Raw genomic sequence first — 20014 nt, forward strand, 5'->3', positions numbered from 1 at the left:
TGGTTTTAATAGGCTCCCTTTCTTCCCTCGATACAACTTGGAACAGAGTGAACTGCTCTGCTGAAACCTCTCTTCTCCACACAAGAGCAACAAGCAGAGGCAAAAACTTACTATGTTTGCTGAGAAAAAGGCTCTCGACAGCCTGACAAGTTATGTCCTGACTCCTGTCTAGGTAAGGTCCCGTAGAAGGTGGTAGATAACTCCATCAGCATCACCTGAGACTCTGCTGGCCCAGGTGTTCCCAGGTCACACAACAGAAACATGCCTGCCCTCTGGTGACCTGAGACCTGGGCTGGGCAGTCTGCTTTTCTGTCTTGGGGTAAAGCAAAGTGGAGGCTGTAGTCTGAGGCGAGAGTTTATTGTACGAGAACCCTTTGTGAGGTGGGGCATGGTCCAGGCAGTAGGAAGCAGCCCTCTGAAGGTCACTCTGAAAACAGATTGACGGCCACCTGACAGACCCTGCCCACTGCTCCCCACTGTCCTCCAAGACAAGAGTCCTAAGTGAGCTGCCTGGGTCAGAGAGAGGGACCCGGAGGGTTTGTCCCTTGGAAGCGGGGGTTGATCGTGGTTGTGATGGCACTTTTGTAGAGAGGGTTGCTGTCCTGTGGGAAAACATTGCAAACTGTAAGGAAAATGTCAGGCTCTCCCCATTACCTAGTTCTGCAAGGCCAACCTAGAACTTAAGTCAGATCTTAGAAGGCCTGGTTATGCTGAGGGAGGGACGTGGGTGGGGGAGCTTTGGAGCTAGTTATGGGTTAGGGAACCAGAAAGGGGAAGAGAAAACCCACCAGAGAAGTCGAGTAAGGAAAGCCTAACTGGTGGCCACAGGAGCTGGCCTCACCTGCTTCCAGTTCAGCTGCTGCTTCTCCTTCTCAAAGCGGCTATACTCACGGCGATCATAGATTTCCACGGAGAGCCGATAAGCCAGGACTAGCCCTAGTCCCACTGCCACAATGCCACCTATGCAGCCCAGTATGATGGCACGGGTGTGATCTGCTCCCTCTGGTAGGACCAAGGTATCAGAGCTGATGCACAGTTTCCCAAAGAGTGTCCCCCTCAGCCCGGTCGCTGAGAACAGGACCCAGCAGAACCCAAGGTTGCCCTCCTCCCTAGGGCCTCAGCCCCCTCCACCTTTGCCCTGGGTTCATTCACATCCCCAGTTCTGAGGTTCCAACGCCCACTTACTCTCTTGGGGCCTCACTCTCAGGATGACTCCTCCAGCCACATTCTCCACCAGGAAGAAGAACAGCCGGTTGTCTAGTGTCCTCTCTTTGCACCAGCCATCATCCAAATTAGGGACCAGGGCCAGGGTCACATTCACATCAGCACAGGCCACGCTGCAGTTGGCTGCCAGGGGACCAGTGCCAAAGGCCGCACACTCTGCACAGTCCCTGTCCGGTGAATGCCAGTGAGTTCCCATCTGGGCAGCTGTTACCTGCTAGCCCGCCCCCACACAGGAGAGGAGAACAGGCAGGCAGGCAGGAGTTCTGAGCAAGCCCCCGTACCCCGGTTCCCGAGGCCTCACCTGTACTGCTCACAGGGTGACTGGCAGCCCAGACACTGGTCACACAGGGCCCCGTAGTAACCATCCTGGCACTGGCAACGGTTGCACCTGCAGTGTCCATGCCCACTGCAGAGCCCTCCTCCAGGACTGACGCAGCCGTCCACGCTCTCACTGCACTCACACGCTCTGCCCGTGCGGTTGGCGTGACAGTGGCACACTCCACACTGGCAGTGTCCAAAGCCTGGGGAAGAGCCGTGCGCAGGGTGACCGCCATACTCACGCACAGTCGGCACAGCATGCCGCTCCAGTCCGTCTCCACTGTGCCAGGCGAGCCCAAGTGCCCCAGGAGGCCCTCCCACCCCTCCCGTCTCCCAAAGACCCCAGTACCGCCACAGAGGATGCCCTCGTGTCGTTCACAGCTGGCGTCATCACACTCGCACAAACGCCCAGAGCTCTGTCCGCTGCAGCTGCACCGACCGCATTGGCATCGCCCCTTCCCGCTGCAGAGGGGCCCTGTCCCATCGGGGGCCCGGCAGCCAGACTCCAGATCTGGGGAGGACAGTTCCGCCTCAGAGCACTCACACAGCTGACCAAGGCGGCCAGGGGCACAGCTGGGAGGGGAAAGCAGAGAGAGATGGGTCAGAGTTTGACCATCTCTGGCCTGTCTCCCAAGAGCCTCTAGGCCAGTGGTTCTCAACCTGTGGGTCACGACCTTTGAGAGTCACATGACCCTTTCACAAGAGTTGCTTTAGATCATGGGGAAACCCAGATATTTACATTATGATTCATAACAGTCGCAAAATTACAGTTGTGAAGTAGCAGCAAAAATAATTTTATGGTTGGGGGCGGGGGGAGGGGCGATTACCACAATCTGAGGAAACTATTAAAAGCTCACACAGCGTTAGGAAGGTTGAGAACCACTGCTCTAGGCCCATGTTCTCAAGGGAGATGGAGACAGAGTAGCTGGAACAATGATACCAGGCTACAATAGGGGGCCCAGGGTGGAGGAAAGAGTGGAGGGATTCGCGTCAAGGAGAAGGCCTCAGCATATATGGGAAGCTTCTTCGGGGCATGACATTCAGATGGAGTCCTAAGGGGTCTAGGATGCTCCAGGGGGCAGGAAGCAAAGGAGGAGGAATGCAAGCAGAGGGTCATGGGAGCCGGAGGAGCACGTAAAGCCCTCCCTCACCTGCATATCCCGCACTGAAGGTCCCCCTGGCCATCGCTGCAGTGGGGAGCGTGGGGTTGGGCGTCACTACAGTTACAGTCACACAGAGTGTGTAACTCCACAGTCAACTCTTCCGAGAAGCCGAGGGCCCAGAGCCGTAGGAGATGGGGCTCTGGGAGGCAGTGAGTGGCTTGAAGAGTAACCCAGAAGTCTACCTGAAGATAGGAGGACCAGACGAAGCTATACACACCCTCGTGTGCGTGCACGCGCACGCACACTCACACACACAACACACACACACCTAAGCTACACACACCCTCATGTGGGCACACACATACCCCTAAGCTATATATACCCTTGTGTTCATACACACACAAGCTATACACATCCTCATGTGTGCACACACACCCCTAAGCCCACTGACCATGCAGTAAATTAAGAATGAGTGGAAGCCTACCCCTCCTCTCCATGGCTGCCCCCATATATTTTCCTGCTTCTGTTTCCCACTTTTATGTATCTATCCCTGCTGGCTGGCTCTTACCGTCTGGTTGACTCGGATGTTACTGCACTGTCCCCGGTCCCCAGCCTCACCCTCCCTCTTCTCAGGACCCCTACAGTGAGATTCAAAAGAGATGTTGACTCCAGGAGGGAGTGAGGAGTGTTGAAGGGTCACGGTGGATGACAGGCTCTGTGGAAAGGGAGGGAGGAGGTAGCCATGTGACGGCAGCACCCCGCCCACAAGACACCCCACTTTCTACCCTCTTATTCACTCCTAGTTCTGCTTATATCTCTCTCTCGCACCCCGGGGCTCCTCCCATCCTCCCAGTTGGAAGTAATTTCTGAAGAAGGACCATCCTGGAATACCCAGGAGCCAGAGAACTCAGCTGTAGCATAGCAGCCTGTGAAATGACTGTTTGTCAAATCCAAACCAGGACACACAGCCTGTGTGTGTAAGATCTAACAGGCAGACTTTTTTCAGTATGTTTACTCTGGAAAGGTCAACACTGTCTCAAGATTTTGCACCATGGTTAAGAGATTTGTCTTTGGGGGCTGGAGAGATGGCTCAGTGGTTAAGAGCACTGGCTGCTCTTCCACAGGACCTGGGTTCAATTCCCAGCACCCATATGGCAGCTCACAGCTGTCTGTAACTCCATTTCCAAGGGATCCCACATACAGACATACATGCAGGCAAAACACCAATGTATATAAAACAAAAAATAAGATAAAAAGATTTGTCTTTGGTAGGGAGTGATTTGAATAGAATCCAGTAGGCTAGGCAAGCACCCACTGAGTTATATAGCTCCAATCATCTCACCAAGATTGAGGACACATCCTTGTTATGTATTGAGAAAGGGTCTCCTGTGGCCTAAACTGACCTCAAGAATTCCTGATCCTTCTGCCTCTGCCTCCCGGTGTGAAATTATAGGCATGTGACAGCACATCCAGATAACAATAATCTCTTGCTATCGAGAGCCCTACAGTCAGGCATGGTGTTACACACCTTTAATCCCAGCATTGGGGAAGCCAAGGTAGGCGGATCTCTGTGAGTTCAAGGCCAGCCTGGCTTCCACAGGAGTTCCAGGACAGCCAGGACTACACAGAGAAACCCTGTATTTAAAAAAAAAAAAATAGGCCGGGCGGTGGTGGCGCACGCCTTTAATCCCAGCACACGGGAGGCAGAGCCAGGCGGATCTCTGTGAGTTCGAGGCCAGCCTGGTCTACAGCGCGAGATCCAGGAAAGGCGCAAAGCTACACAGAGAAACCCTGTCTCGAAAAACCAAAAAAAAAAAAAAAAAATAGGCCGGGCGGTGGTGGCGCACGCCTTTAATCCCAGCACTCGGGAGGCAGAGGCAGGTGGATCTCTGTGAGTTCGAGGCCAGCCTGGTCTCCAAAGCGAATTCCAGGAAAGGCGCAAAGCTACACAGAGAAACCCTGTCTTGAAAAAACCAAAAAAAAAAAAAGAAAAGAAAAAAAAAAAAAATAGAAAAAGGTCTACAGTCTAGAGCAGAAATGAGACTTAAGCCCAAGAAACATTCAAAATTCATGAAATTCTGTTTCTGAATTATTACAAATTTAGTGCAAGCATGGGGCTCCCCTCCTTCAGGTTTAGACCTTCCTGGGTCTATTTCCTCAATAATAATAATAATAATAATAATAATAATAATAATAATAATAATAATAATAAAGCAGGTGGGGTGTGGGACCTGCTGGCACAGGATGGTAATCTAAAGACAAGGCAAGGGTATGGACATTTCAATACTACACAGTATCTCCAAATAAAAAGTAAAGGGTTAGTCAGGCTATGGTAGTGCACACCTTTAAACCAAGCACTCCGGAGGCAGAGGCAGGAAAAATCTCTGAGTTCGAGGCCAGCCTGATCTACAGAGGGAGTTCCAGGATAGCCAGAGCAACACAGAAAAACCCAGGCTTGAAGACAAAATGAAACAAAACAAAACAAAAAAGTAAAGGGTTGAGGATGTAGCTCAGTATTAGAATTCATATTCAGCGTACAAGAGACCCTGGATGTAACCTGGATTTAATCCCCAACACTGTACACACTGGGCATGGTAAGACACAACTGTTATCCCAGAGCTCAGAAGCCAGAGGCAGGTAGGTGGATTGCTGAAAGTTCAAGGCCAGCCTGATCTACATAGTGAATTCCAGGCCAGCCAGGGCTAAATAGCAAGACTCTATCTCTAAAAACTAACAAACAGGGCTGGAGAGATGGCTCAGAGGTTGAGAACACTGGCTGTTCTTCCAGAGGTCCTGAGTTCAATTCCCAGCACCCACATGGTGGCTCACAGCCATCTGTAATGAGATCTGGCGCCCTCTTCTGACCTGCAGGGACACATGCAAACAGAACGCTGCCTATGTAATAAATAAATGAATCTTTAAAAAAAAAAAAAAATAAAAAATAAAAACTAACAAACAACAAAATCAAATTAAAAATTATCGAAGGGGTCAGGCAGTGGTGGCACACGCCTTTAATCCCAGCACTCGGGAGGCAGAGCCAAGTGGATCTCTGTGAGTTAGAGGCCAGCCTGGTCTACAAAGTGAGATCCAGGACAGGCACCAAAACAACACAGAGAAACCCTGTCTCGGGAAAAAAAAAATATATATATATATATATCAAAGGGCTGGAGAGACGGCTCATTGGTCTGTTTGTTGAGACAGGGTCTTGGTGTTGGGTTCTCAGGACCAACATCGTCGCCCACAACCATCCATAACTCTAGTTCCAGGGGATCTGACGCCTCACCTTTATGGTCACCAGGCATGCACATATATACACGTTAGCAAAACACCCATACACATAAAATAAAAAGTTAATAATAAATAAATCTTTAAAAAACATTTTTTTAATGAGATGGGACCAGAGAGATAGCTCAGCAAGCAAAGGCACTTTCTTTACTTGCTGGATGAGTTAGATCCCCGGAACTCTCAACGTAAAGGTCGAAAGGGAGAACCAGCGCCACACACATACCTCTTGCCTTGATACGTGCACTGTGGCATTCGTGTGTGCCTACCTCATGTGCACACGCACACATAGACACATGCGCAAAATAATCTATTAAAAAATTTTTCTTCAAACCCATATACATACATGCAGTATTAAATGGGATCAGTGGGCATTAAAAAAAAAACATGAAATTGAGGGGGGAAAGTTGTGGGGGGTCTAAGAGGGAATTAGAGGGGAGAGAATGAGGAGGTGGATCTGATCTAAACACATTATTTATGTACGAATATTAAATAATTTTAGAATTGTTCTTATTTCATGTGTATGGGTGTGTTGCCTGCATGTGAATCTGTGCATCACGTGCACACAGTCCCCATGAAGGCCAGAAGAGGGCATCAGATGCTCTAAAACCATATTTACAGTTGGTTGTGAGCTGCCACGTGGGCGCTGGGAACAAAAACCAGGTCCTCTGGAAGAGCAGCCATTGCTCTTAAATACTGAGCCATCTCTCCGGGTCCCCTTAAATATTCTTTAAATCAGTGAAAAGAGATAAAGTTATGTAAAGTAAGGGATATAGCTCAGTGGCAGGGTGTTTGCCCAGGCACAGGCAATCCTCAATATGGCAAACACTTTAAATATATTTATGAATGTGAATATATGAACTGCTAATGGAGGCCATGTGCAGATAGGAGCCATGAAATGGTAGAACTCAAAGTGGTCATGCCCGCTTAGTTATGCCCTGACACCCGAGGACCCCTTCTCCCTCGCCCCGCCCTGCCATTGCCCACCCACCACTCTCCCCTCACATCATAAGCATCCATGATGAGCTGCACCACATTGCTGGAGTCTTCCCTCAACTCCCCAACAGCAGACTTGGGAATCAGCTGGCTCAGCTCCTGCGTTATGAGGAAGGGAGGGAGGTGATGAATAAAGCGTTAAGAGGATGGGCTCCTGGGGGTCTGGAAAGAGTGACGTGGGAAGAACGGGGGGGGGGGGGTGGCGGGGGGGGTGGCGGGGATGAAGAAAGAATGGGCTGGGCTGGGAGGTCTTCACTCAGAGCTCTCACCTGATAAACAGGCAGTGTTGGGCTGGTCACAGCAAATATCGGCTGGATGTTCGCTGCAGTGAGGGCCTGGGCTATTTGACCCACAGAGGGGTAGTCCTGAGGTAGGGCAGGGAACAAATGACTATAGCTCATCTCCCTTTAGTGTGCCACATACCCTCAGGGGGAAAAAAAAGCAAGCAGGACTCAGTTCTACCAGTAGGAGGAGCCCTGGAGGCTGGGCAGACCAAGGAGGTAGGAGAGAATGGTGTGGGGTGGGGGTGGGGATGAGGGGGGGTGTTCTTGTCATGGCAGCTCGGGACATAGAGAAGGGGGCAGGGTTACAGGGTGCAGGATGCTTTCCAGTGAGTATAAGACTGCAAGAAGAGATGCTGCTCAGATGGAGGGGAGGGCTGGGGCGAGGGGCGACTCACAAACTCCGCACTGTGGACGTAGACGCCATTGCTGTCCAAATGGCAGCGCCCGTCACTAGGCATGAAAATGCCACCCAGTTTCCCATCCCCGGCTGTGTGGAAAGTGTCGTCTGAAGTGAACACCAGAAGTCGGGACACGTTTCTCCAGCCAATCTGCTCCTGAGGGGAAAGGAGGCGGGCAACGTGTACACCCAGGCATGGCACTTGAGCTATCCCGATCAAAGAAATGGGTGCGAAATAGGCCGGTTTGTCCCTCTCTCTGTCTCTAATTCCCTGTTCCAAGCTCTCTGAACCCCCTCCCCAAACAAGTCTGCTGTTAGTGGAGGTCCTCTTGTAAATTAGGAAAAGTGCCTCTTTCTCGAGGTAAATAAACTATCCAGCCTACCAGACACCTGCCGAGATAAACGTGCAGACCACACTGAGATGGTTTTGTGCATCACGCATCCATCACAGGCAGTCCCAGCCCCAGACAGCTCCTGGGACTCAGATCCTGACCCCATTTCCTCACCTGGCAGAGGGCAGCCTGCAAAATGGCATCAAAGCCGCCTTCAGGGGAGTCCAGGTTGCCAGAGACATTCTGGCGCCCCACCTCTCTCTCAAAGGCTTGAGCGTCCCCAGTGAGGGACAGCACGTGGTGGAAGCTGAAGGGAGGCTGACAGCGCTCCAGGCGGCTGGGACATGGGTGATGAAGCTTGGAGGGCACCGTGCTTACAAAGGGCAGCACTGTTTTGTCCACGAAGGAGCCAAAACCTGAGAGCAAGGAGCAAGGAGGCTGTGCCAGAGGTCACGAGGCACCAGCAGGATGGAAGAGTCACTGCTAAATACTCAGGCAGGAGGGCGCACCTAGAAGGCAGGGACCCGGCACCTGGCAAGGGCAAAACTGTGGCACCACCAGCTCATGAAGAGGAGGAGCCAAAAGGGGCAAGCCAGGCTTCCTGGAGTCTGAGGAAGCCAGAGTCAAGGGTATAGAAGCAGCGGGTGGCAACAGAGGGGGAGCTTTTGAGCAAAGGGGGAAAAATCATTACAGAACGTGGAGCAGGAACGTAGCGCTGGGCTGTGCAAAAGACACTGGGTTGAGACGGTAGCATAAGGGCATAAGGGCATAAGGGCAGCTGTCTGTCTGAACCGTCTCTTAGATTCTGAGCCTCAGCTAGCCCTCTGTCTAGCAAGGGGTTCTCCTATGGTCAATCCGAAATCCCCTCGAGCTTACACCTAAATGAGTGTCTCTTGGAAGAGATGTCAAGATACAATGGCCTGATCAGGTCTGTTAAAACGCTGGGAGAGTCTAAGGCGATAGCAGAAGCTAAAAGCAGCGACCAGGGCTGGCAGGGTCTGGGTAGTGAATGCACGCTCACCTATGCGCACAGAATGGGTGACCTCCTGCAACCGGACCAGCAGGGCGTGCCCGAGCTGGCGCACGCGTTCCAGGTCATCCTTCATTGAGTAACTCAGGTCCATAAGGTAATACAGGTCCACCGGGTATCCGGCAGCTCGGAGAAAGCGGACCCGGAATTTCTGTGGTTCCCCTGATAGACAAAGGGGGTCTTGACTCAGCAGCCCAGTGCATTCGAGGCCCAGCCCAGACATCCACCCCGAGCCACCACCCGAGACCCACCTGGTCGCAGCGTGACCCGGATCCGCTGCGGGGCCAGCTGGGTGGCCCCCTCGCCACGGTCTCCCTGGCTGAGCGGCTTGTCCTGCAGCACCTCCTGGTGGCCGCGCGGCTCCTCCAGTTCCTGCTCGGGGCACCCGCGGGCCAGCAGCTCCTCTCGCCGCGCGCAGCGCCGGGCCTCTGCCTCCCCGGAGGCGGTGAAGTTCTGTGGCCCCAGGAGGAGGCGCATTGGAACCCCAGGCCCCAACAGCCCTTCAGTCCGACTCCCACCACCACCCTGCAAACGCCACCGCTTGCAATCATCTGCCCACCGCGCTCTGATTTCAGCCAGCTTCCCTGAGCCCTGATTTATTCTCACGTCCACTTACCTCCACAGCTACTGTGAACACAGATAGTTCTTTCTTCTTCACCAGCGCCCCACATCCTGTAGCAGTTCTCCCCACACCCCACACCCTGTCTCCTGATCTCAACTCCCCTTCCCGCAGCCACCCCCCTAGCCCCTCTCATTAGAACCACAGACTTCCTGTTGAGATCTCAGAGACCTCAAGGCTACAGGAAAAAAGGACTTGGTAGTCCAACTTCCCCTGCATAATCAGATCAAAATGGGAAGGGGGTCAGTCACACCCAGTTTCTGGGAAGAAGGAGGATAGACAGAAAAAGGCACGCAGGCGAACACACACACACACACACACACACACACACACACACACACACACACACACGATGATGATGATGATGATGATGATGATGATGATGATGATTGATGATGATGATGATGACGATGACGATGACGATGTCTGGTACCCTACACTGACTGGAAAGCCACAGTGGAAGGAAATGGTTAGGGTGGCTTTCTCAGTGGGCATGGGTGCCAGCCCTGGTCTAGGGATTGGAGGAGGTAGCTACTGCCTAGGACCTCTGCCTCCCACAGAGTCCATGTCTTCCCGTTTCACTATCACTAGCTTCTCGGGCCCTCCCAGCAGCTGGAAACATGGCTCCCTATGAGGGTGCCCATCTCCTACCCAAGCCTGCACTGATCTAACTCTCCATCTTCCTGTGAGGGACACTGTTGCTCCTGAGCCTCTTCAGCTCCTCTGTGAGCACCTCCTCTTTAACAAAGAACAGCTTTGCTGGCCCAGCAAGGAATACACACTTCCCAGCATCCTTTGCTCCTCAGGTACCCCAAGCCTTCCCTCCGGCCGCCTCCCACCACTCTCATCTTAAGCCCACGGGTTTTTGGAAGTCCTCCCTTCCTTCGTTCTTCAGGCCAAGTTGCAGGCGGGGACACAATAATCTGTACATACATGCCCGAGACAGACTCAGAAGCCCCCTCATGCACTTTCTGCTATGAACTGATTATCTCTCCAAATTCCCGGGTTTATTTATTGACTCCCTGAGACAGGGTCTCACTCACTCACTACGTAGCCCTGGCTGTCCTGGAACTCACTATGTAGACCAGGCTGGTTTTGAACTCACAGAGATCCGTCTGTTCTGCTTCTGCGAGTGCTGGGATTAAAGGCGTGCACCACTATCCCCGACCTTTGGAGGTAATTGCTTTTAGGTGAAGTCATGAGTGTGGGACCCTCATGATGAGGTGTGCCCTTTTAAGATGTGACAGCTGGGGCTGCAGAGGTGGCTGCATGGTGAAGAGCACTTACTGTTCTTTCAGAGAACCCAAGTTCAGTTCCCAGCACCCACATGGTGGTTCACAACCAGTAACTCCGGTTCCAAAGGATCCAACACTCTCTTCTGACCTCCACAGGTGCCTGCACACACACATGGTGCACACCCACACACTCATGCACACACATATACACACAAAATAAATAAATATTTTTAAAAAGAATAGACAGCTGAAGACCTCCCTCCCTAAACTCCAATTCCCTAGTAATAACATAGCAAGAAAGTAGCCCATCTCTAAACTAGGAAAAAATCACTCCAGGGAGAGCCAAAGGAGCCAGCATTTTGCTCTTGTATTCCCCAGTCTCTCGAATCATAAGAAATATGTCTCCGTTATTTAAGACATTCAGTCAATGACATTTTGTCACAGAACACTGAACTGGCCAATACATACATAAGCACGAATTCCCACAGGGACATCCTCCTCTGAGCTCCTAGGTTACAGGCTCTTTCATATATGCATAGAAACGCACACACACACGAGTCATACATACCCAGCAAGATCACAGACACGCCCACACAACACACACGCATGTCCAGGCTGTGCACACACATACGCGTGGTTCAAGGGCCACAGACACATCTTTACCAGCTGTTTGCACCAGGCACAGCTGGGGTGTGAGAGGATGCACTTCTGGCAGGAAGGAGCTGGCTGGCAGGATCCGGTCCGAGGCAAGTCAGTATCCCCCCATTCTGTGGCCTCCTCTGAAGATGTGATCTTGGTATCCGACTCACTCTCACCTCCGCACAGAACCAGCAGGAAGACGAGAACAGTTGATTTATCCACCATGGCCTGTAATGGGATATAAAGACAGACACGTACGTGAGTCCTCAGGGAAGGCCCCAAGCTCTCATCCCCTCAACTTAGCTCGTGGTCACCCTGCTGAACTTTACTCCAACTCCATGTCTCTCCTGAGAGTTTCACATCCTCCTATGGATCCAGCAGCTTTTTCAAAATGATGGGAAGTGACAGGTGCCAGAGCAGGGGAGGGGTCTCAGAGACCCGTGTTCCTCTGTGTACACTTCAGGTACCCAGGGGGCTGCAGAGACGGCTCAGTGGTTAAGGGCACTGGGTGCTCTTCCGGAGGACGCCCTCCCATCCTGGGCTCCATTCCTAGCACCCACATGGCATGCCAGCTCACAACTTTCTGTAACTCCAGTTCCAGGGGATCCGACACACACACTCTCTGGCCTCCAAGAGCACCAGGCACACAAGTGGCACACAGACATACATGGAGTAAAAACACCCATAGTCATAAAATGAAAATAAATGCCAGCTTTTTTAAAAACAGAAGAGGGGTACACACTGTTTTTTCTGGAGTCCTATTTTCATCCTACTTCAGGCAGATTACAGCCTACCTGTAACACGATCTCCAGGGCCTCCGTGGGCACCTGCACACATGTGCACATACTCACGTACAGGTACACACACATACACATTAAAAACAAAACAACAACAACAACAAAAAACCCAGGGGCAGAGGCAGGGGGATCTCTGTGAGTTTGAGGCCAGCCTGGTCTTCAAAGCAAGTTCCAGGCAAGGCAGGTCTCCTTAGGAGACCTCTCTCAAAAACAAATAAGAAGGAAGGGAGGGAAGGAGGGAAGGAGGGAGGCAGGGAGGGTGAGGGGCTCTGGAGTAGTAAAGACTAGACCCAGATCCCTTCACCAACGTTCCAGGCTGCAGTGAGGGTGGAACCAAATGAGACTCACCAGACTCTTTCCCACCCAGATCCCTCACTGGCTCTGTAGCATGTCAATCACTCCCCGCCCCGCCCCCACCCCCAGGCCTCAGTCTCCACATTTGTAAGTGGAGCAGTTGAGTAAATAATCTGACAGCCTTGAAATCTGAATAATAAGCAAAGGGAGAATGGAAATAAGAGGAAAGGGGGTGCAGATGGGGGAGTGTGGTCAGGGAAGGGTGGTCCCACACAGTAGACACAGTAGCCCAGAGGAAGGGCAGCTACTAAGAAGTTCTTGTGGATGTTGGGATTTATATTTTATTTTGTTATTCTGTCTGTGCACCCTGTGTGTCCCTGGTGTCCTTGGAGGGCAGAGGAGAGCAGCGGATCCCCTTGAACTGAAGTTGGAGGTAATGGTGAGCGGCCATGGGAACCAAACCCAAGTCCTTGAGAAGAGCCAGTGCTCTTAACCGATGAGCCATCTCTTCGGCCTGATAGTTTTAGTTTAGTTTTGTTTTGTGTTTTATACCTGTTTGTTTAACGGGTAGTGGGGAGCAGGCACATGTCATAGCACGTGGGTGGAGGCCGGATCGTGGGGTAGGTCATCAGGCCCAGCTGCAGGCTTCTTTGCTCACCAGCTAGCTCTCCGGATGTTTTTCTATTGTTGCTTTTGTTTCGGTGTTTTGGAGACAGGGGCCTGGCTGGCCTGATCCTCTCTGTACAGCCCAGGCTGGGCTTGAACTCAAGGCAATCCTGCTTTTCCCTCTCAGGATGATGGGTATGAGTTGCCACACCCAGGCAAATTTTCTGTGGCTGGGAGTGTAGTTCAGTGGTAGAAAGTGTGACTATGTGTGAGGTCCTAGATTATACTGCAAAGTTAATTAATTAGTTAATTTTAAAAATTGAACAGGCCTGCTGGGTGGTGGTGGCAATCCCAGCACTCAGGAGGCAGAGGCAGGAGGATCTCTGTGAGTTCCAGGCCAGCCTGGTCTACACAGTGAGTTCCAGGACAGCCAGGGTCACACAGAGAAACCCTGCCTCAAAAAAACAAAAAATAAAATTTTAATTTAGTTTTAAAAAGTAAAAATTGACGCCAGGTAGTGGTGGCACACGCTTTTAATCCCAGCATTTGGGAGGCACAGGCAGGTGGGCCTCTGTGATTTCAAGGCCAGCTAGTCTACAGAGCAAGTTCCAGGACAGGCTCCAAAGCTACACAGAGAAATCGTGTTTCAAAAAGTCAAAAAAAAAATAATGATAATAATAAAATAAAATAAAAATGTTAGATATGGCAGTGCATGCCTGTCATCCCATTGAATGTGGAGGCCAGCCTAGACTACATGAGACCCTGTTTCAAAAATTGGTTTAATCAGGGGGCTGGAGAGATGGCTCAGAGGGTTGAGAGCACTGGCTGTTCTTCCAGAGGACCCAGGTTCAATTCCCAGCACCCACATGCTCACACCTGTCCAGTTCCAGTGTGGATCTCTGTGAGTTCAAGACCAGCCTGGTGTACAGAGTGAGTTCCAGGACACCCAGTGCTGTTACACAAAGAAATCCTGTCTCGAAAAAGAAAAAAAAAAAAAAAAAAAGAAAGAAAAAGAAAAGCAAAAAAAAAAAAAAATTAATCAATTAATTAACCAAAAATAAACAAAGCCTTTGAGGCCAGCCTGGTCTACAGATTGACCTCCAGGACAGCCATGGATACACAGAGAAACCCTGTCTTGAAAAATAAATGAATAAAGCCGGGCGGTGGTGGCGCACGCCTTTAATCCCAGCACTCGGGAGGCAGAGCCAGGCGGATCTCTGTGAGTTCGAGGCCAGCCTGGGCTACCAAGTGAGTTCCAGGAAAGGCGCAAAGCTACACAGAGAAACCCTGTCTCGAAAAAAAATAAATAAATAAATAAATAAATAAATGAATAAAGCCACATTAATCAAAACTAGGTGTATGAATCAATGGACTGGAATTGAGGCTTCGGGCAGGTGTGATGGCATTCGGGAGGCAGAGGCAGGTGGATCTCCATGAGTTCAAGGCCAGCCTGGTCTACAGAACGAGTTCCAGGCCAGTTGGGGCTACAGAGAGAGACCTTGTCTTTAAGAAAAAAGAAATAAGAAACAAAACACGGGGGAGGAGGAGAAAGAGGAGGAAGATGGGGAAAGAAGGAAGGAAGGAGGGAGGGAAAGGAAGGAGGGAGGGAAAGGAAGGAGGGAGGGAAAAGGAAGGAGGGAGGAAAAGGAAGGAGGGAGGGAAAGGAAGGAGGGAGGGAAAGGAAGGAGGGAGGGAAAGGAAGGAGGGAAAAGGAAGGAGGGAGGGAAAGGAAGGAGGGGAGGGAAAGGAAGGAGGGAGGGAAAAGGAAGGAGGGAGGGAAAGGAAGGAGGGAGGGAAAGGAAGGAGGGAGGGAAAGGAAGGAGGGAGGGAAAGGAAGGAGGGAGGGAAAGGAAGGAGGGAGGGAAAGGAAGGAGGGAGGGAAAGGAAGGAGGGAGGGAAAGGAAGGAGGGGAGGGAAAGGAAGGAGGGAAAAGGAAGGAGGGAGGGAAAGGAAGGAGGGAGGGAAAAGGAAGGAGGGAGGGAAAGGAAGGAGGGAGGGAAAGGAAGGAGGGAGGGAAAGGAAGGAGGGAGGGAAAGGAAGGAGGGAGGGAAAGGAAGGAGGGAGGGAAAGGAAGGAGGGAGGGAAAAGGAAGGAGGGAGGGAAAGGAAGGAGGGAGGGAAAGGAAGGAGGGAGGGAAAGGAAGGAGGGAGGGAAAAGGAAGCCCATCCACCTTTTTGATTTTTTTTTTTTTTTTTTTTTTTTTTTTTTTTTTTGGTTTTTCGAGACAGGGTTTCTCTGTGTAGCTTTGCGCCTTTCCTGGAACTCGCTTTGGAGACCAGGCTGGCCTCGAACTCACAGAGATCCGCCTGGCTCTGCCTCCCGAGTGCTGGGATTAAAGGCGTGCGCCACCACCGCCTGGCTACCTTTTTGATTTTTGAAAAAGGTGCCCAACCACTCAATAGGGGAAAACGGCCTTCAACCAACAGTGCCAGGATGATGAGATGTCCACATATGAAGAAAAGAATGTCAGGTCCCCTGGAACTAGAGTTACAGATGGTTGTGAACTGCCATGTGGGTCCTGGAAAATCAAACCCAGAACCCCTGAAAGAACAGCCAATGCTTATAGCCACTGAACCGTTTCTCTGGCCCCAAAATAAGATTTTCTGGTTTGTTTTTGGTTTTTGCCTTTTTTTTTTTTTTTTTTTTTTTGAGACAGGGTTTCTCTGTGTGGCCCAGGCTGTCCTAGAACTCACTCTGTAGAGCAGGCTGGCCTCAAAGAAATCGGTCTGCCTCTGCCTCCCAGGTGCTGGGATTAAAGACATGTGTCACCACCACCCGGCCTGTCTCAAAATTCTTAATTTAATTTGAAATAAGGAATTTCCAAATAAATTCCCATTGTATGGATAAACTAAGTAGTGGTTGACCAGTTCTGTAATGATGGGCGTTACATTCAATTATTTAGGGTCTAATGAATGTCGCTCAATAGTACAGCCTTGCCTAGCATATTCAAATCTCTCATTTCAATTCTCAACTCTACATAAAAACTTAATAGTTTCTTTTTTATCTTTATTTTAAAATTTTTTGTGGATTTATTCTTTTTATTTTACGTATTTTTTTCTGCATGTGTATCTGTGTACTACTTATGTCCTCTGAGGTCAGAAGAGGGCATCAGCTCCCTTGAAACCAGAGTTGTGTATGATTGTTAACCAATATGTGGATGCTGGGAATCAAACCTGGGTCTTCTGGAGGAGCAACAAGTGCTCTTAACCACTGAGCCATCACTCCAACCTCAAAAACTGAATAGTTTCTAATTGCCTCGTATGACAAACACAGGAAAACACATGCTCTCATCATGTCACGTGTGTGCGGATGACTCTCTAGGAACCCTCTGGAAGATCTGTGGTATCAGCAGGCGCCCGGACTCTCTAGGAACCCTCTGGAAGATCTGTGGTATCAGCAGGCACCCATCATTTATTTGCAGCATTAGTTAAGTATTGACAGCATAAGCTCCCTCGGGATTGTGCTATGGTGTCCCTTGAACACCAGCATCGTACAACAGCCTGCCAGGAAGCACCCACATTCTCCTCAGCCTGGGTCCAGACTCGGGTACCGACGCTCTACAGGGGGTCTGGGGAAGGAAGGGGGCACTGAGCCGTTGAACACCCCATCCTGCTCACAACCCCATGTGACCTCAGGTGGGTGTAGTACATCGCAGAACTTCTGCTCTCAGGAGAGGCTGACCCCAGGCACAGCCTCAGTGAAACCTCAGACCTGCGTGCCTTCTGCTGTGCTGTGGTCGGGGAGGCTCGAGACTGCAGCAAAAAGCTCAGCTTTGACTCATCTCATAGATGGGGCCCGCTGCCACCCCGTTCCCAAGATAGAGACCTCAAGTCCACTCACCTCTCCTAAAGGGGGCTCTGAACTCATAGATGGCCTCCCCCACCCTTCTCAGTTCTGTCCCCTTCTTCCTACCTCAGCGATCCACGCATCTTGCTGCCTGCGTCTGTCTCTCCCCTTCCTATTATTATGTTTTTTTTTATACCACTCTGGTGTTTTCTATGCTTCACACTTCTTTTTCTCTCTAGTCCTAATCAGAGACGGGAAGAACTTTCTACCTCAACCCCCTCCTTGCAAAGAGAAGCTGCAGTTCCCCAGCAATGAGCCAAGGACACCCAGGGCACAGGATGGGGTCCAAGGATTAAGGCATCTCAAGCCTCCTGGCTGGAAAAAAAAAAAAAAAAACTTTTTTTTTTGAGACAAAGTTTTTCTATGTAGTCCTTGATGTCTTGGAACTCCCTCTGTAGACCAGGCTGGCTTTGAACTCACAGAGATCTACCTGCCTCTGCTTCCCAAGAGTGCTGGGATGAGTCACCATGCTCAGCCCAGACTAAATAATTCTTATTCCAATTCTGGACTCAGTTGTTATTCCACTATACCCCACAATGACTCTGAATCAGAGTTATGTTTTGCTTGTTATGATTCCTTATGAATCTAAGTAAAAAAAAAAAAAAAGTTTTTAGGTGCAGAGGATCAAGTTCACTCAAGCTTCCCCAGTGAACTATGAAGCCAGGGCCTCACGCAAGCTAGGCCAGCGAACTATGGCCCCAGCCCACAAATAATTAAGTTATGATTGTGACTGTGCCTTGACAGTACTAACTCTGTCGGTAACACAAGCTTCGGTAGCCCTGGAATGTGGAGTCTGTGGCCAAGGAGCCAAGTGGGAAGAATCCTGGGCTGTGGAAAAAACATCAAGCTGCAAGGAGAGCATCCAGGGACAGGAGACCATGCTGGTATAAGCCTTGGCCCACGGAGATCACTCACTCATAGCATCTCGGTCTCTCTCCTTCCCTCCCTCTGGCTCCACTGGAGAAAGCAATGGATGAGCAGCCACAGGAGGCTGTGATGCCAGAGAAGGAGATACCGGGGACCATAGGAATGCAGACTGGGGTTCAGAGCCTTTCTCAAGACTGGACAAGGTACTGGAGAACCCAGGTCACAGCCTTCTTCCCAAGAGGTAGGGAACAAGTGGGCCTGGGTGAGGAGGGGAGGTGGTGGGCTGGCGCCCTGGTGGTACTCACAGGTGCTTTCGGAGCAGCCCTTCCTCTGGCGGCGGCGGCAGGAGCAGCCCTTGTGTACGGATCTAGAGGCTGCAGAGGAGGAAGTGACAACGCCCTGGGTGGGGGGACTCTCGGAGGGTGGCTGATCTAGCAGAAGGTGGAGCAGATAGGAGTGGGCTGGTGAGCACCCAGGAGTCCCATCACCGAGCATCCTTCATGTGTTTAACTATGGAGTTACAGTTAAGGGCCACAGGAACCACATCAGACAGAGGCAGCACCTCCACCCCTGCCCCAGTCTCACAGACACAGAGATAGAGGCTGGGAGACCAAGGAGAGACCAACTTTGCAAAATGTCACCCAGGTAGCAAGGGGCTGGGCTGTAATTTGAATCCTCCCTCCAAAACTGATGATCTCTCCAGGCCTCATGGAGGAAGGAGCCAGACAGGAAGAAAAGGAGAGAACTGAGATAGGCTCCTTTGGAAACCCAGGGACCACTGTGGTGGTGTGATGGCTAAAAAACAAAACAAAACAAAAAACACCTCTGTCTTACAAATTTTAGGCCTTGGTACCCACTTACCAGCTGCCCTTGACTCCAGTCCCCCGGAAGGTAAGTTCACAGCAACCCTGACTCAGGGACCCCCACTCCAGAAATGTACCGCTGTGACCATCATCTGCTGTGTTGACGTGGCTGACCACCTGCTGTGTTATGACATGGCTAACTGCCTTTTGGCTCCTGTCACCTGCTCATGCAGACACTCAAGGACCATTTTGAGGTCTTCTTGACCACCTAATCGTGGCAGAGCAAAACAGCTCTTGGCTTGCTTGTGCAGACACTCAAGATGTTGTGGTTTTCACCTTTAAAAATCCTTCCCTCACCCCACCTCGGTGGCAGTCTCTAGTTTGGCTCAGATTACTATCCTGCTAGCAGTATCAATAAATTTAACTAATTGTAATCTGGATCGAGTCGGGGGTCTTGTCCCAGGAATCTCAAACTCCTAACAGTGTCATAGCTGAACTTGGGACTCTGGAGCTAACCTGCCTGACTTAAGATCCTGGCTTTCTCTCCCTTAACAGGAAGCAGTAAGGGTTGGGGATTTAGCTCAGTGGTAGAGCGCTTGCCTAGCAAGCACAAGGCCCTGGGTTCGGTTCTCAGCTCCAGAAAAAAGAAAAAAAAAAAAAAACAGGAAGCAGTAAAATTCCTTAGCTGTAGTCTAACCCAGTGGGTCATGACCCCATTGGGGGTGGAAGGACCCGCTCACAGGGGTCACCTAAGACCATCGAAGAACATGGGTATTTACATTATGATTCATAACAGTAGCAAAGTTAGTTATGAAGTAGCAACAAAAATAATTTTACGGTTGGGGGTGACCACCACATGAGGAGCTGTACTAAAGGGTCACAGCCCTGGGAAGGGTGAGAACCACCGCTTTAATCCTTCCCATGGCTGCCTTTCACTGTCCCTTGTAAGAATGAGATGGCTTCAATAAGAGGATGGGGTAGGGTGGGGATGCAGGTTCAGCCTCCATCACTGAGAAAAGAGGGAGAGAGACACTATCATCAGGAATGAGGAGTCTTAGGGGTAAGAAATGGAAGCATTATTAAACACAAGGTCTAGACAGTTGGCATGTTAGAGAGGCTTGGATGTGCAGCTGGGGGTCCAGGGCCTGGGAGAGAGCGGAGGGAACAGGGAGGGAGAGTGCAGGAGCTGCAGCTAGGGCTGAGGCGGGAAAAAGCCTACAGGGAGAAGGAACGGGTTGTGTGAGTGCAAATGGGGGTTGTGTGAGTGCAAATGGGAATGACCACCGAGAGCGCTGAAAGGGACCCGGAGGTTTCCTACGGGAAGCAGCATTCCTAGTGAGCA

At 50.9% G+C, this 20014-nt stretch overlaps 1 protein-coding gene across 1 annotated transcript; it reads right to left on the bottom strand.

Annotated features, from left to right (window-relative positions):
• Positions 1-344: 344 nt before the first annotated feature.
• Positions 345-18252, bottom strand: Itgb7 (integrin subunit beta 7). The gene is made up of 15 exons (XM_052749043.1): positions 18175-18252; positions 11484-11687; positions 9218-9419; positions 8958-9128; positions 8111-8352; positions 7603-7761; positions 7193-7288; positions 6933-7022; positions 3214-3360; positions 2694-2887; positions 1892-2115; positions 1526-1745; positions 1186-1391; positions 842-1002; positions 345-602 (listed from the first exon to the last, which is right to left on the bottom strand). The coding sequence occupies exons 2-15, from the start codon at positions 11682-11684 to the stop codon at positions 516-518; spliced, it is 2400 nt and encodes a 799-aa protein (XP_052605003.1). The 5' UTR covers positions 11685-11687; positions 18175-18252; the 3' UTR covers positions 345-515.
• Positions 18253-20014: the final 1762 nt, after the last annotated feature.

This window comes from Peromyscus californicus, unplaced genomic scaffold (assembly GCF_007827085.1).
Source record: "Peromyscus californicus insignis strain IS unplaced genomic scaffold, ASM782708v3 Scaffold_20__1_contigs__length_68692818, whole genome shotgun sequence".
Lineage (NCBI taxonomy): Eukaryota > Metazoa > Chordata > Mammalia > Rodentia > Cricetidae > Peromyscus > Peromyscus californicus.

What these genes read in the sequence shown, in the direction of transcription:
- Itgb7 (XM_052749043.1), bottom strand. Translation starts at nt 11,684, where the DNA reads ATGGTGGATAAATCAACTGTTCTCGTCTTCCTGCTGGTTCTGTGCGGA. An exon ending in ACATCCGAGTCAACCAGACG is followed by an intron (nt 2,888 to 3,213) that starts GTAAGAGCCAGC and finishes TCCTATCTTCAG; the next exon opens with GTAGACTTCTGGGTTACTCT. An exon ending in TCACCCTGTGAGCAGTACAG is followed by an intron (nt 1,392 to 1,525) that starts GTGAGGCCTCGG and finishes TTCACCGGACAG; the next exon opens with GGACTGTGCAGAGTGTGCGG.